Source organism: Echinops telfairi, unplaced genomic scaffold (genome assembly GCF_000313985.2).
Source record: "Echinops telfairi isolate 266 unplaced genomic scaffold, ASM31398v2 ScPeMD7_7472;HRSCAF=8510, whole genome shotgun sequence".
Classification (NCBI taxonomy): domain Eukaryota; kingdom Metazoa; phylum Chordata; class Mammalia; order Afrosoricida; family Tenrecidae; genus Echinops; species Echinops telfairi.
In genome coordinates, this window is record NW_022111376.1 from 5246024 (window position 1) to 5262389 (window position 16366).

The following is a 16366-nucleotide window of genomic DNA, read 5'->3' on the forward strand; positions in this document are numbered from 1 at the left end:
CATAATGGCCCTGTGTACAACACAATGCCATCCTCACAACTGTATGTTTGAGCCCATTGATGCAGTCACTGTGTCACTCCATCTTGTCAAAGTCACCCTCTTTTTTGACGGCCCTCCATTTTACCAGGTGTGACATCCCTCTCCAGAGACTGGCGTCTCTTGCTAACATGTCCAAAGTACGTAAGAGAGAGTCCTGCCATTTTGACTTAAAAGGAGCACTCTGGCTGTATTCTTACAAAACAGATTTGTTCATTCTTCCCCAGTCCAAGAGATATTCAGTATTCTTTGTCAATGCTGTGATTCAAATGCTTCGCATCTTCTCCGTTTAGTAGCTAAAAAGTAAACGGACAAAGGTGTCCTCTCCCCATTGCTGGTTAACTGTCTAGAGTCCTCTTATGAGGTCAACTCCAACTCATGGCAACCCTATAGGACAGAGCTCAACTATTCCGTAAGGTCTCTGAGTCTGTGAATCTCCATGGAAACAGACTGCCTCATCTTTCTCCAGTGGAGCCTCTGGTGGGTTTGAACCACCAACTTTGCGATGAGCAGTCCAATGCTTACCTACTTCTATCTGGGTAAACTACAGGCAGAAGCGTAGGAGGGCCAGCACTGACACACCCCAGCCTCCCCCTAGACAATGACCTGCTTCTCTACCCAAGTGGCTTGCAAATGATCATGGTGATCTTCAAAGAGATTCCTTGACACTGGAGTCGCTTTTACAAAGAACTGAAAATGAGAAGTGGCAAAAATAAAGGGAAAGGGGCATTTCAGATTCATTTGCAAAGGTTCTAGCAAAACTAGGCATAAGCAGCAGGCTGTTTTGATTCCTGACCCTGCACTGCTGCGAAACAGAAGTGCCTTGGTCCTGGACCATGCCCCCACCTGGGTTTAGTTCATTGGGTCTGAAATGGGGTGGTACAGCTTTGTGCGATCTGGGGGTATTTCTAAATCACCACAAGGGAGATGTTAAGTCCACAGAGATCATAGGCAGCAGGGGCGAAGTAATTCGTGGAGTACAGATGGAATTCCTCAAAGGCCACTCTCGCAATTTCTGAGAAGTTGTGAAGTCTTCTTTTTCAGTTTTCCTTTCTTCAGCAAAACAAGAACAGCGCAGGCTCCGGAGCAGAAGCTGGGGAAAAGGCCATCAGCCTGTTGCTATGGATATAGATGGCTGGGGAAGGGATAGCCAGAGGTGGCTTTGAAAGAATGACACAGGGAAGGTTGAAGGTCTCAACTTGCTCTTCAATTTCCTTCCCTTTGATCTTAGAGAAACGGGAAGAGAGGCTCATCTCTGGAGCGTCAGAAAGGCATTCAAGAATCCCACCACTATGACGATGGGCTGGAGGGGTCCCGTGATTAAGGTCATCGGTTTGTACATTTTATCTTTTCAAATACTCCTGACTAAACCCTGCACTTTTAACATTCTAGCCCTTCTACTTGAAGCCACACATACATGGAAACTATATTTTTGTACAGGTGTTCAACTCTGAGATACATATGAAGGCGAATGGGAACAGCGACATCTAAACTGGAGGCTCATCCAAGAAGAAATTTAGATTTAGGATTTCATCTCTAGTTTTCAGTAGAAATTCCTAAGCTACTGATGGAATGAGCTTCCTGATTGCTTTCCTATTAATTTCAAAATCATTGTCCTGAGCTGAACAGAGACCTAGTGGGGTATGAAAGAATTGGTCTAAGGGCATGTGGATGGGAAGGCTCCCCCACGTTAAATGTACATGATGAGTCAGCCATAAGTAGCTCATGGAGAACTGACAACCCCCCCCCCCAGAGACTTCCAAACACGCATGTGCATGCTGGCACAAGGTCTGCGTATGCAGCCCCAGTCCAGTGGTCTTGCTCAGGTCCTTGCTTTCTGTTTGGAATACCTGAAGCTGCCAAGTGACTGAGCACAGGGGAAGTCTGAAGGATGATGAAGCTGAGCCTACTCAGTCCAGAAAGCATCAATCTGCGTGCGGGGCTGGGGTGGCCTGTGGTGACAGGCACACCAAGCATAATGTTGAGTGATGAAAAACTACCGGCGAGAAGCCGAGTGTCCAGAGCTTATCGGTCCAGGGCCATTTTGTGTTGGAAGCACCTGTTGGGGGTAGGCAGGGCACCACAACCACCCAGTTGTGGGGATCCACGGTAGGCTCACCCAATAAGCACGGGAACCATGGGATGACTTATGCTTACTTCTTCATCTGTAACAAACAATTGCCTGTGTTTTTACATCAGAGATTTTGCTTCTAGGTCTGGCTGGCATCTGCCTCTTCACCAACCCCTTCCTACAGACTGAAAGTCTCTTTTCAGTTAGTCCCTGACAGGGACGGAACACCCTATAAGCAAGGTAGTGAAGTTTCACATCATTAGTCCATGCGTGCCATGCTGGACCCCAATCAAGTTTAAGTGCATTTGGATTCTGCTTCAACAGACAAAGCTAGCAATGGAGGCAGAGTGCTCTGAAAATGTTAACAGCACACCTTTGTGTGTGCATGTATGTGTGAGAGAGACAGAGAGAATTTAAAGCAATGAGCTTGGAAACCTCATAGACTTGGCACTATTTCTTTCTTGAACTCTCTGAGATAAATGAGAATACATGCATATGAGTCTGTATGGGTAAAGGGGAGGGAGTACTTTGGGAAGGATCCACATTCATGATTTTAACATGGTTAAGTGGAAAATGATGAAAAATGACTATCCATTTAAACGAAGTATTTCTTCTCACCGAAACCATGCTGAAGTATTACATTCAAACAATATGTTGACTGACCATGGCAAACACCACACACCTTCGGGGTCATGAAGTGCACTCACCTTGTTGGCCACTGCATTTACATTGGGCCTTGCATCATAGATGGTGAGTTTGGAAATTTGTCGATTCGTCTCCCTGATAACATCCAGATACTTCTCGTCGTCCTTGTTCCGTTTACCACTCATACCGACCAGAGGCTGGCTGCAGCGCACGATGACGGTCTTGTTTTCAGGATGGATCCACGACAGCACCTGTGGTCAGATCAAGAAATCAAGGCTCAAGAAAAGAACTACAAGCTCTGAGAAGGAAAGCACTAGAAATTCTGAGGAAATGGATTACATTTTGTTCACCTGTCACTTCACTGTGTGTGTACCCAGAAACACACAATGAACAGTTATCATTACGCAGAAACAGTTCAAATAACAATGGCGTCACGAGTTTTTCTTTTCTTAATTAGCACCACATCTGAAGGAAATGAAATGGTTACCTAAAAAATAAGTTCTGTCACCTCCAGGAAACGGAAAGCTCCTGATAGGATTTTAATTATATAGCTGGCACTAAAATGTATTGTCATGCAGAAACTGCTTTAACCAAAAGGAAGAATCCAAAGAAACAATTTCTGGTACAGTAATGTTTCCCATGACACCAATTCATATTGACAGGGTCATTTTCCCAACAGCCTCAGTTCTACAATCGAACATGGGGTGGGAGGAAGGGGGACCAAAACGATCTCAAACAGCAAGGAGAGCTGCCAGAGTCTATAGCAGAGCAACAAGAAACGTAGACACTGGCTCATTGGACAACTCATCAAGCCTCACCTTGGACTCAATCTGCTTACTTCACCCACAGTGCTAACATATGGAAGCCTGGCTGCCCAGTTCTGTATGTGGAAAGGGAGCCAGAGAAGCGAAGCACAACAGGCAATGTGGGCTTCAGAGTTAGGGGGCTGCTCTGCCTGTCTCTAGCCTTGAACCTTAGGTGTTAGTTAACACGCAACCTCACGAACTCAATAATATTTGACAGCATCCATTACTTTGAGTGTTTTAATGTGCTTTAGCACACTCTTCTTACTGCACAATTTCAGAGCACCTAGTCTTATTACAGTCAGTATCTGCAAATGATTGTCACAGTGACTCAATAGGGCAGAATGAAACTGCCCCGGTGGGTTTCTGAGACTATAACTCTTTTGAAGAAGTAGAAATCTTATCTTTCTTCCATGGAGTGGTTGATGATTCTGAACTGCTGACTGTGCAGTCAGCAGTCCAACACATAATCATCACACCACCAGGGATCCTTAGTGTTAATATCTAGAAGCCATAAATAATTAAGATTTAGCCACAAAAAAATGCTCACCATGGCACTACTCATAAAAGCCAAAGATGCAAGACCCAAGAGTTCAGTTCTGCCCTGCACACATGGGCTCACCAGGCGTCAGTATCTACTTAGCACCAACTCCCACCACCAGGGGAATGGTGGTTTACTAAGGGTTGCCAGGGACGGCGCAGGGCAGGGAGGCTTTCAGCTTAGGGGACACTGAGTTTCTGTCAATGGAATAATTTAGAAGCAAATAGGAGGGATGATGCACAACATGATATATAAAACCAATCTGACCGAATGGCTCATGTAAAAAAAAACAAAACACCTATGGATACATTCCTGGGGGGAGGTCCAGGTACTATGGCAGGGGACAAACCCAATCCAGGGATAAATAGGGCAGCCAACTAAAAAGGAGGGGAAAAGGGAAAAAAAGACATGGGTAGGGAGGGAGTAGGGCACTAACCCACCCAAGAAGAGGGTATTGTTTATGTCTCCACACAAAAGAAAGAGACAGACCAGGCTTCAACCCGGTGCACCAAGATGTGAATACAACATACCAGCATGTAGCAGGGAACCAATAGAGTGGTCTGCGGGGCCAGCCCCAGTCCCAACTTATGTGGACCGCCCCCCACCTCCCCAGAATAATGCACTTCAGAGGACAGCACTGAAGCTACAGCTTGGGGAGAAGGGCATGTCTGATCAGAGCACACACAGGAGCAAATGAAGAGGAAAGGAGAGTGGAACACATCCTGGCTCACCAAGCCCTGAGGATGATATTCCTGCTCAGGGCAGCCAATGCACAGAGAGGACCATAGGGCCGGCCTCACCACGAGACATGACATCCCACACTGACCCATAGCTTGATGGAGGACAACACTGGAGACACAGTGCAGGAATTGTGCACGATCTAACTCCATCACACTGGGGAGAAACACTAAAGGCATGCAACGGGGAAGCAAAGCAATGAAGTCCCCAGGGAATACCAAAAATAGACTTTGGGGACAGAGTGTGGCACCCCACCAGACTCCACTGGAAAACACACCTAAAGGTCAAAAAACAGACCTCGACCTACTTATAGGCTTTTCCTTTTTTGTCAGTGGTTACTTTTGTTGTTGTTGTTGTTTTGTCTTCCTTTGTTGTCTTGTTTGGCTTTGTATTGTGTTTGAGCTTATTATTGTCTCTGCATGTCTACATAAGAGAGGTGGGATAAGCAATTCGGAGGAGAAAACAACGGGACCTACGGTTCCAGGGGGGTACGGGAGAGGGGGAGGTGGGAGGAAATAAGGGGGTGTGTAAACCAACCCAGGAACAAGGGAACAACAAGTGAACTAAAGTTGATGGAGAGAAGAACACAGGATGCCTGGTGGGATTTAATCAAGGGCAATGTAACCACGAGGAATTACTGAAACCAGAATGAAGGCGGAACATGATAGTGGAACAAAAGAAAAGTAAAAGGAAATAGAGGAAAGAACTAGGAAGCAAAGGACATCTATAGAGGTCTAAATACAGGCATGAACATATGTAAATATGTTTATATATAATGATACGGAAATAGATCTATGTACATATATTTATACGTTAAGTATTAAGGTAGCAGATAAGCATTGGGCCTCAACTCAAGTACTCCCTCAATCAAGAACACTTTGTTCTAATAATCCATCATTCTGTGATGCTCAGCTTCCCGACACGATCGCTGAAGACAAAATGGGTGCATGAGCAAATGTGGTGAAGAAAGCTGATGATGCCCGGCTATCAAAAGATATAGCACCTGGGGTCTCAAAGGCTTGAATATAAACAAGCAGCCATCTAGCTGAGAAGCAACAAAGCCCACATGGAAGAAGCACACCAGCCTGTGTGAACATGAGGTGTCGATGGGAACAGGTATCAGGCATCAAAGACCCAGAACAAAAAGATCATATCAATGTGAACGAGGGGACTGCAGAGTGGAGACTCAAAGCCCATATGTAGACAATTGGACATTCCCTTACAGAAGCGTCACAAGGAATAGACGAGCCAGTCAGGGTGCAGTATAGCACTGTTGAAACATACAACTTTCCTCTAGTTCTTTAATGCTTCCTCCCCCCCCCCCACCCCCCCCCACTATCACGACCTCAATTCTACCTTACAAATCTGCCTAGACCAGAGTATGCACATTGCTACAAATAAGAGCTGGAAACACAGGGAATCCAGGACAGATAAACCCCTCAGGACCAATAATGAGAATAGAGATACCAGCAAGGGAAGGGGAACGGGGGTGGTGGGAAATCGATCACAATGATCTACATATAACCCCTTCCTAGGGGGATGGGCAACAGAACAGTGGGTGAAGGGAGACAGCAGTCGGTGTAAGGCATGGGGGGGGGGGATATAAATTTATAAATTATCAAGGGTATGTGGGGGAGGGGGAAATGAGAAGCTGATATCAAGGGCTCAAGTAGAAAGAAAATGCTTTGAAAATGATGATGGCAACATATGTACAAATGTGCTTGACACAATGGACGTATGTATGGATTGTGGCAAGAGCTGTAAAAGTCCTCAATAAACCGATTAAGAAAAACCCAAAACTTCCGGACTTGGCAAACATTTGTTAGAGATACTTTTACTAGAGTTACACAATGTAAAGGAGGAAATAGAACTGTTAGGGTTCACAGTGGAAAATGGACAGCATGAATCACGGTATGTCTATGCCCTGGCAGGTGAGCAGATCATAGCTGTGAATGTACAAAGTGTTTTTATTAGCTATTAATCAGTTGGAAAACAAGATGATCAGATGTTAATACAGACTAACTATACTTTTGCTCAAATAAACGCAGTAAAAGATGATGGGAGGTGATGAGAGGCAAAATTGTACACAGTGGCGCACACTAGGTGGCAGCCTTCATTCTCCTTATTGGTGTTTTCAAAATTGTCTGAAACAGGATGATTTCCTCTTATGTCCAAGACTTCCTTCCATAAAATGAAGCCCAACTTGTTTCAGAGCAAAGGCGTAGATGTGGCCATCACTGGAACTATGAATGCACTTCGGTTACTTCATTCCCTAATGATAGTTTTATCTTTTGTCTATGTACAAAAGAACATTCATGTTTTCTTTCTATTTAAAAAAAAATTATTTTATTGAGGGCTCGTACAATTCTTATCACAGTCCATACATACATCCACTGAGTCAAGCACATATGTCCATTTGTTGTCCTCATCAATCTCAAAACATTTGCCCTCTACTTTAGCCCTTAATGTCATTTGCTCATTTTCCCCCTCCCTCTCCCCTGCCCCCTCCCTCATGAACCCTTCATAATTCACAAATTGTTATAGTTTTGTCATAAGTTACACTGTCCGACGTCTCCCTCTGCCCTCTTCTCTGCTGTCCATCCCCCAGGGAGGAGGCTATACTTAGATTCTTGTAATTGGTTCCCCCCTTCTACCCCACATTCCCTTCACCCTCCAGGCCTCGCCCCTCTCACCACTGGTCCTGAAGGAGTCATCTGTCCTGGATTCCCCATGTTTCAAGTTGCTATCTGTGCCAATGTACATCCTCTGGTCTAGCCAGATTTCATGCTTGCTTTCTTATCAACACTGTTTGCATTGGTAGAAGGCCTTAAAAAACAACTGAATATCATAGGTTATCCATGTTATAATTAAGGCACATACGTGTTCTGGGTAAGCAAACCTTTGATAGGGTTAGCCAACAGCCTGATTAGTAAGCATCATGGAAAGAGCCTATTATCGTTCTAAATAATATCTAAGAACCGATCAGACACAGAGGTGATGATGGCCATCGTAGTGGTTTTTATGAAAAGAAGCGCACATTGGCTGCCGGCACAGTGGGAGGGGATTGTTAAAGGGCTAAGCGAGGGAGGAGTGAAGTGTTCCTTTCATGCTGCAGTGGACTCTTGATCAGATGGCAGACTGTGCACTGGGGAGTTGGCCCATTTGACTCACTGCCTCTCCCTCCCCAAATCCCATGAAATTCTCTCAGTGCATGCTCACTACTGTGCCCTCTTACACACATGTATGTGATACAACACTCAATAAATAGTAACAGAGTGCCGGAGTAAAGAAAACAGAGCCACATTACTAGAGCCCAGTTCTCCGCATGGGCAAGGCAGGCCTTAGGAAGGCAGCTGGCCTGGGCAGAGAGTGGAGTCTGGGGCTGTGGCACCGAAGAGCTGGTCCCAGCAGTGCACAGAAGGGGTGAATTTATAACCTGGCCCTCATCAGTACTGTCTTCTGATAGCACAAGCTAAGGAACAGACTTCCAAGTATCACGAGGATCTGAGCTGATACTAACAAGTAGAGAACTAGTACCTAACAAGTAGTCCCTAACAATTAGGCAGGTAGTAGAGGAAAGTTTCCAATGAAACCCCTTTCAAAGGGCAAAAATGACAGGGCTTGAGAGTTAAAGGCAAAGTGACATTCTATCTTAATGGATTGGGCTCTGTGACATCCCACTAGCCTGTCAGGAGGAAGCCACACTTGCTCATGGTATGCACGGAGCCTGCAACTGTGACAGAGCCAAGTAGTCAAGTTAATCTTGGATCACGGGGAGCAAAAGGGCAAGCCGGCACTGTGCTTGTTCAAGGGTGATTCATCGACATTTACTGAGAGCCAATGGAGATGTTCGACACTGTGCTACAAAGATGAAACCGACCGACTGACCAAGACCCTGTCCTTCCTGCCTGCCTGCCTGCCTGCCATCCAGGTCGCTGACCTGGTTTATGCCTCACAGCATCACTGCCCCCCTCTCGCACGAGTGCTCATTCTCTGCCCTTAACTTGCTTCACTTCTCATTTGGCGTAGTGCTTTGCACTCAGAAAGCACTTGATGCTGAGTTGCTGGGCTGAAATCGCCCAACAGTGCTTCTCGGAAGGACTTGACTAGTGAGTGTCTTTAGGTCGGAAAAGACCCACTGGTAGATTGGTGCTAATCGAGGTACTCACTGGAATTCGATTTCGGGACCGAAACGTGGCTACTCTCCGGAGATCATCATCTGAGGCACGGTACGGAACCACCAGAAGAGCAGGGTAAGTGTCGCAGAGTTCATAGCACTTATTAATAAAAGAGATTCTCCAATAGTGATTGGGCAAGCCCTGCAGGAGAAAAGCAAGTCCCAGTCAGTGCTGTAGGCCTCGCCTTGGGAGCTGGCGCTCTTTGCATACGTCTTCCCGACCACAGGGTGGTGGAGGCCGACCAGTGACCATGATGTGTCAGAAGCGAGCCAAAACACTCATCAAGACAACAGAAGACCACAAGACAAAACACAGCTGCTTTTTCAGTCCTGAGCTCTCTGGTGTAAACAGAGTCTCTGGAATTTGAGGTCTCCCTCTGATTCATGTCAAAATACTCTGTGCTACTTGTATAATACAGATGTATAATACTCCAAGTCCACCCCCTCCGCCCACGCACACCTCCCTTCCTCCCCCGCACCCATCCCAAAGCAGAGCAAATTGGGCAATCTTAATTGTCTACTTGAGAGTGACAAAGAGATCGGGGAACTTCTGCTCCCCACCCAAACCAAGTGACTGTTTCCTTCTGCTCCCAAGTAGGAAGAGACTAAGCTCATGAGGGAGGAAAGTCACAGAGGGGAAGCAGGGAAACTCCCTCTGGGGAGGCTCATTTCGCCACCTCCTATGAGTCTTTTCAATAAAGTCATTTGAGATGCACTGCCCTATAGGTTGTGTGAGAATTACAGTCATTTGCATTCTAAGCTGACTGCTAGCATAACAGGGAGACAAGGAAGGTCACTCCCATCCTACCATCATCTACCCCAAAATTGTATCCAGAGGTGGTGGAATATCCTCTCCCCACACGCACAAATACACAAATACACACACACAGTGAGCTATGTGGCTGTTTGCTTTGGGGACAGACATTGTACCTTTTCTTTAGGTCTGGCCCTATAGCCCACGGACCAACGGACCAAACAGATGTTGAGTCTGATGCTGAGTCCAATTAGAGTTATAAGTCCCATCAGAAAGTTACAAGAAAAAAAGATTGAATATAATGGCAGTCTAGAACAGAAAACCTTTGACAGTTCACATATGCATGCAATCTTACACCCAGGAACTGCTTGGTTTCAGGCTAGAAGCATTGAACTCAACGAATTTTAATACTGTCGATAACAGTCCCCAAGCTATTTTAATATATAATGCTACAGACCATGCCCAAACATGCATACAATGTTTTAATGTTCCTTCTTCCACCTCAATAGTTGGTCCAGAACAGAGATCATTCAAATGAGAGGCAGGCACAGTCTTTGAAAGCTTAGCTGCAATAGGACATACTGTATTTCATATGTCCTAGAACTAAGCTCCCCACCCAAATTTCAGTGTCAAATCAGCTAATGAACACACACACATCATTGGTCAAGGTTAAGAAATCTATCCCTGTGCCTGATGGTAGAGGTGGTGGCTAGAAGTCCTTCTCAAGTGTAAGGTTCTCTAATTTTACTTCAGATCCACTGCTTTTTCATATAAAGCAGCTGGGCTTAGTTTGGTTCTCAAAGTGCATTTGACCAAATTCTCCAATTGTGTTTAGGGTTTGGTAGAATGAGAATGAAGATTTCCGTCACAGAACTCTTGAGCTACCCTACAGATTTGGTTATCTCAGAGGAAAAATTGTAGTTCGGGCTATGTGACATGTATTGGCTCTTCTTCACATAAATGCTACAAGAGGCCTCTGTCCATTATACGAACTCTCCTGCCTTTACAAACAAGCATGCATGTCCGTGACATGTCTATAGCAGAGCAGTGAAGGGCACCATAATAGACATTCATCAAAACTGTCCTAGAAATCATTACAGGAACAAGAAATTCATTTGAATCTGCAAAACCGGGGTGACTATAATTGAGATCTAATGCCTAGTAGTAAATTCCTAAATATACAAAGAAACAGCAACAGCAACTCCTAAAAAGGTTAGACTTTTCCTAGACCCAAACTAGTTCATTAATTTCATAAATAATACATAATGGATGGTCTTCATATATGGGGCAGGGAAAATAATTTAGCCACATAACCTCCAATGTAGCTTGAATTGCAGAGCACTATAGTAATAACTACTGATAGAATAAGCTATATTATACAAATGTGGATATTAGCACTGCCATTAAAAAGAAACTTACCAAGAGCATGACCAACAACACATTGTCACGAGACAGGTTGGTAACCCACCATACCAATCAACTTACCTGCCGTCTGTATTCTTCCACAGGATTATAAACCATCCATCCATCCACGTTAAACTTCTCTTCATTTAAAAATGCAAACAATGGCTAGAGAAAGAACACACAAAAGTAAAGTTCAACATGAAGAAACTAAATGTCTACTGACAGTTCGTCCTTTGGTGTGTCACAAAATAAATGTTACCAAATTTATTGGCCATGCCGTCCATAGCCCAAACTAAGTCTTCAACAAAGAAACAACTGGAAGATCCAGACTAGTACTTCATGAACTTTTATCATGAGTAAGAACAGGATACTCTTGAAATGCCACATTTCTATGGCTACAATCCTCTTTTTCAGTTTATCTTAAGTGGCACTCCACAAAAATCTGATTTCTAGACCAGAAAATGCCCACCAATTTAAAAGAGAGTGAGCATTGTTGTCTTTTTCTTTCAAAATGAAGGTTCCCATAAGCCACGTGGACCAATTCTAAGCAAGTACTCTAAAAGCATCAATAGATCAGATAAAAGCCACTAAACAGGAGAGAAAAGGCAGGAAAGGCTTAGCCTTCAATAGTACTGCTATCTCAAAAGGGAAAATGAAATAGTTATCTACCAACAAATGGACAGGGCATCAGGAAAACTCTTCATTAGCTGTTCTCTGTGAACGCTGAAACCACACCCTGGACTTGAAATGACAGGACTTAGGCCTTGCCTGTCCCTTCTCCTCGCTCATTTTTGAGAAATGCTCTGGCTTCAAATACCAGTCATCTTGTTACTCCTACATAACTCTCACTCCAGGATCACTCTCTGAACTTCAAACATGGATATCCAAGAGTTTACAACACCTCCAGGCTTCCTGTTATGAATTGAATTGTACCCCCTCACCCTCACCCAAATAAATGTTGGAAATGCTAACCTATATGCCCATGGTTATAGTCTCATTTGGGAATGGGTGGCGTCTGTTATGTGAATGAAGCAGGATTAGCGTGGGGGTGTCTTGAGTTAAATTTGTTGAGATACATTCTTGTTAGGTACAATGTTGTCCATTCTGACGAATAGCAACCCTCTGCACAACAAAACGAAACACTGCCCAGTCCTGCACCTTCCTCACAATTGTGTTTGAGCTCACTGGTGCAGTCACTGTGTCAATCTGTCTTGTTGAGGGTCTTCAGCTTTTTTTGTTGTCATGTTACTTTATTTTACCAAGCACAGTGTCATTCTTCAGGAATGGTCTCTCCTGAAAACATATCCAAAATACATGAGACGAAGTCTCATCATCCTTGCCTCTAAGGAGCACTCTGGTTGTACTTCTCCCAAGACAAATTTGTACTTTTAGCAGTCCACGGTACTTTCAATAGTCTTCACCAGCACCATAATCTAAACGCATGGATTCTTCTTCAGTCTTCCGTATGCAATATCCAACTTTCACATGCATAGGAGGCAACTGAAAATACCATGGTTTGGGTCAGGCATATCTTTAGTCCCAAAGTAACTTCTTTGCTTTTCAACCCTCTAAAGGGGTCTTATGCAGCAGATTTACCTAATGCAACACGTCTCTTGATCTTTACTGCTGCTTCCACAGCACTGATTGTGGACTCAAGCAAAATAAAATCTTTCACCCAAGCCATGGTATTTATAATTGCCTCATATGCACGTGAAAGTTGGACACTGGATAAAGAAGACGAAGAAAAACTGATGTATTTGAATTATTGTGTTGCTGAAGAACAGTGAACTTAACAAGGATAGCCAAAACAACAACAAATCTGTGTGGACAGAAGCACAGCCAGGATGTTCCTTGGAAGCTAAGGTGGTAAGACTTTGTCTCAAGTTCTTTGGACATGTCAGGAGGGATCAGCCACTGAACAAGGACATCATGCTCCGTAGAGCTTCAGAACAAAAGAGGAAGATTTGCAGGGAGATGGGTGGACAACAATGGATAAACTGAAATAAAAAACCAAACTGCCATCAAGTCAATGCTGACTCATGGTGACCCTCTGTGGGTTTCCGAGACTGTAACTGCTTACAGGAGTAGAGAGCCCCGTCTTTCTCCTTCAGAGCTGCTGGTGGCTTTGAACCGCCAACCATGTGACTCACAGCCCCATGTATAGCCACTCCACCACCAGGTCTCCTAGCAACAATGGATGGGCTGAAACAGAATAATTATGAAGATGTCACAGAACTGGGCAGGGTTTCATTCTGTTGTATAGCGTCCCTGTGAGTTGGAACCAACTCGAGGACACCTAACCACAAGAGGAGAAAATAAATGAGTTTCCTAAGTTCACCAGTCTCTGTTGTAGCAGCAGCAGGGAACTAGGCCCCTGCCTAACGTTGGCATCTCCGGAGCTTTGAAACACACTCATCCCAAACCAAACTCTTGACCCCCTCTAATCAATCCAGCTCCTCCTGGTCTTCCCCACATCAGAAAAGGACAACTCTATCCTTCTAGTATATTCTACCCTGAGACTCGGAGTTTCCACCCAGGTCCACGCTTATAGTATCTTTTTCTTGGATAATTTCAATGACCTCATCAGATAAATATTGTCCCAACTGAGACAAGTGATTGTCACACCTCCTGAAGTTTCCCCTTGCTTGGAGTCAAAGCTGAAAGCCTCCCAATGGCCTACTTCACAGTTTGCGAACTGGTCATGTTCCCTGTTGCGTTTCTGCTTCTTTTTCTTGCTCACTCCATTCGAGCCACACTGGCCTTCCTTGCCACTCCCCAAACCCACCAAGCACACTGGTTGCAGGATGTTTGTACTTGCTGTTTCATCTACATGGTATGATTTCCTTGCTTCTTGAAGATCTCTGCTAAATGCAACTGCAATCAATGAACCCTTCTCTAAAACCTTACAGAAAAAAAGCCTCTTCCCCCACAACGACACCCAGTACCCCCCTTCCCATTTATTTTCCTGCCGTTTCTGGACATTTGACATAATACATGTTCACTTATTTGTTTACTGCTAGACCCCCATTGTCCCCTTCCCCTAAACTGTGGGCTCCAAGAGGTTGGTACTTGTTTTGCTTATAGCCTGTCTCCCCAGCAACTGGAACAAATAAACTGACCCATGGTAGGCAGAACACATATCAAAATGTGAAGCCCATAAAACCCCTACACATTTCTTCCACGAAGCACTTTGTCTGGGCTCTTTTCTTCCAAGTAGCTGCCTCTCCACCCATTTCCTTTCTGTTATCTGCCAGCATTGAAGAATAGATCACAATTTCTGGAGACACCAGTAGGTGTCTCCATTTGAATGGCAAGGGGCTAATGGAGGGAGAACATGCTCTGCAGACTGTCTTCACTTTCCTAAGCCCGCAGCTGGCCTCCACTCTCCAGGGGATGCATGGCATGCTGGCCTGGCTGACCAAGTATGGAGGCTCCAGCATGACATGCAAGCCACAGCAATACTGAATTATTCAGTACCAGTGGTGAAAGAAGCAAGTCCTGTGAACGGAAGTAGAATTTAAAGGCCAAGGACTTTGGGTGAAAAGAACAGTCAAATATAGCCATAAACATTAGCTTTGGGATGGAGCATCACCCTGAAGAAAATTTGACCGACACTACACAGGTCAGTATCGGGCAAAGGTGCCAACTTAGTAGGGCAGAATGCCAACTATTAGCTCAATTATAGCTGAAGGTGGCTTGGCATACAGGGCTACACTGGCACTGACTTGAGAAGTTCGAATTTGTTCAAGTTTGATTTCAACACAGCTTCAACTCAATGGCAGGGAGTTTTGGAGTTTGTTGTTGTTGAGTTTTATTTATTTACATCTGTCTCATGAAGCTCAAGTGAATATAATCTAATTGTACAAGTCCTGGGAAGTGTAATATGGTGGGTTTCTTTATTTCTTTTCTGTTCTTTAAAAATAGTATTGCTAAACACTTCCAGCAAATCCCTCCTCTGCAAAAAATGCTACCAACCACCATTCTGATTTGTACCATCCTGTTTCTCAGCCACTACTATGGACAGCAGCCCCTTTTGTGCTCTGCATGCTCTCGGGTATCTCCTACAAAAGTGGCCGGGAGTGTAACTGAGGTTCAGGAAGTTATCATCAGAGGAAAGCGATGTTGGCATGAGAGATAGCAAAATGAGCTCTGTAATTCGCTTCATACATTAGATTTCCGAGGCCTCCAAACACAAGCAACATTCAAAACATGCTGTCCTTTTACCGTGAAAATGAGACAGCGTCTCCACAGTTGCTACGTGCCAGGTGGCCTTACTCAGAAAATCTCTTCGAAAGCGCCATTTCACATTCTGGATGATGCCAGGTACACAGTCAGTGAACTCAAACCTGTCCAGGAGAATTCTGGGACACTACAGGACAGCTGCCAACTAGCTCTTGATGCTGAGAGCCAGCCCTGAGATGCAGCTCTTTTAGGAAAATGATAAAACACACAAGAGCTGAAAAGTCTGAGTCCTAAAACACATGACAATGCACCTAATGTTTGCATTCCGGCATGGGTTCCAAAACTTTGAGACTTCTTCCCCCTTTTGAAGAAAAAAAAAAGTCACCCTCCCCCAGCCAAGCAGTTAAAATCATTTGTAGGATAGCTCACAAATCAGCATAAATTGTAGGTATCTGTTTTTGCAGCACCTGGTGTTGTTTCAGTGCCCAACAGAGGGGGTGGGGACATCAGCCACTCTGGGAAACACTGCATTAGAAACGTGGGTTGAAAGACCAAGGGCATAAAGCAACATTTTAGGCACCCGAGTGCATTTGTTGGCAATTACATGAAAACGTTTCTTTGAAAGCATTACCTCTTGGCGTTGGTCTTACATTTCCTTATAGACAAACTTTTCTATAAACTGCTTGGCTCTATTTTAAGCACACATTCCAGAAGAATCGAGGCTGAGCATTTGTAAAGTTCAGTGTACTGGAACTGACTTTTCAGATATTTAAATGCTTAATTTTGTTTCGCTTTAAGAATTAGAGAACTATGTCAGCATCTAAAAATATAAGCTCTCAATAGAACCCCAAGATGTTATTATAAAAAGCAAGCTTTAAAATAAGGAAAATACCCCTCCCCTAAGAAGAATGTATCTCAAAGGATGGCACTGAATCTGCAGCTTCGGGAGGATATATCTGACCAGAGCACACAGGAGCAGATGACGGGGGAGGAGGAGAGACTGGAGCACATCCTG

General features: G+C 44.5%; 1 protein-coding gene across 1 annotated transcript in view; it reads right to left on the reverse strand.

The window, feature by feature from the left end:
• Positions 1-16366, reverse strand: part of MTM1 (myotubularin 1) — a 122212-nt gene that overhangs the window by 18527 nt on the left and 87319 nt on the right. Inside the window, exons 7-9 of the mRNA XM_004715602.2 lie at positions 11251-11334; positions 9004-9153; positions 2815-3003 (exon numbers count right to left, since the gene is read on the reverse strand). Of these exons, the coding sequence (XP_004715659.1) occupies positions 2815-3003; positions 9004-9153; positions 11251-11334 (423 nt within the window). The remainder of the gene's footprint in view (positions 1-2814; positions 3004-9003; positions 9154-11250; positions 11335-16366) is intronic.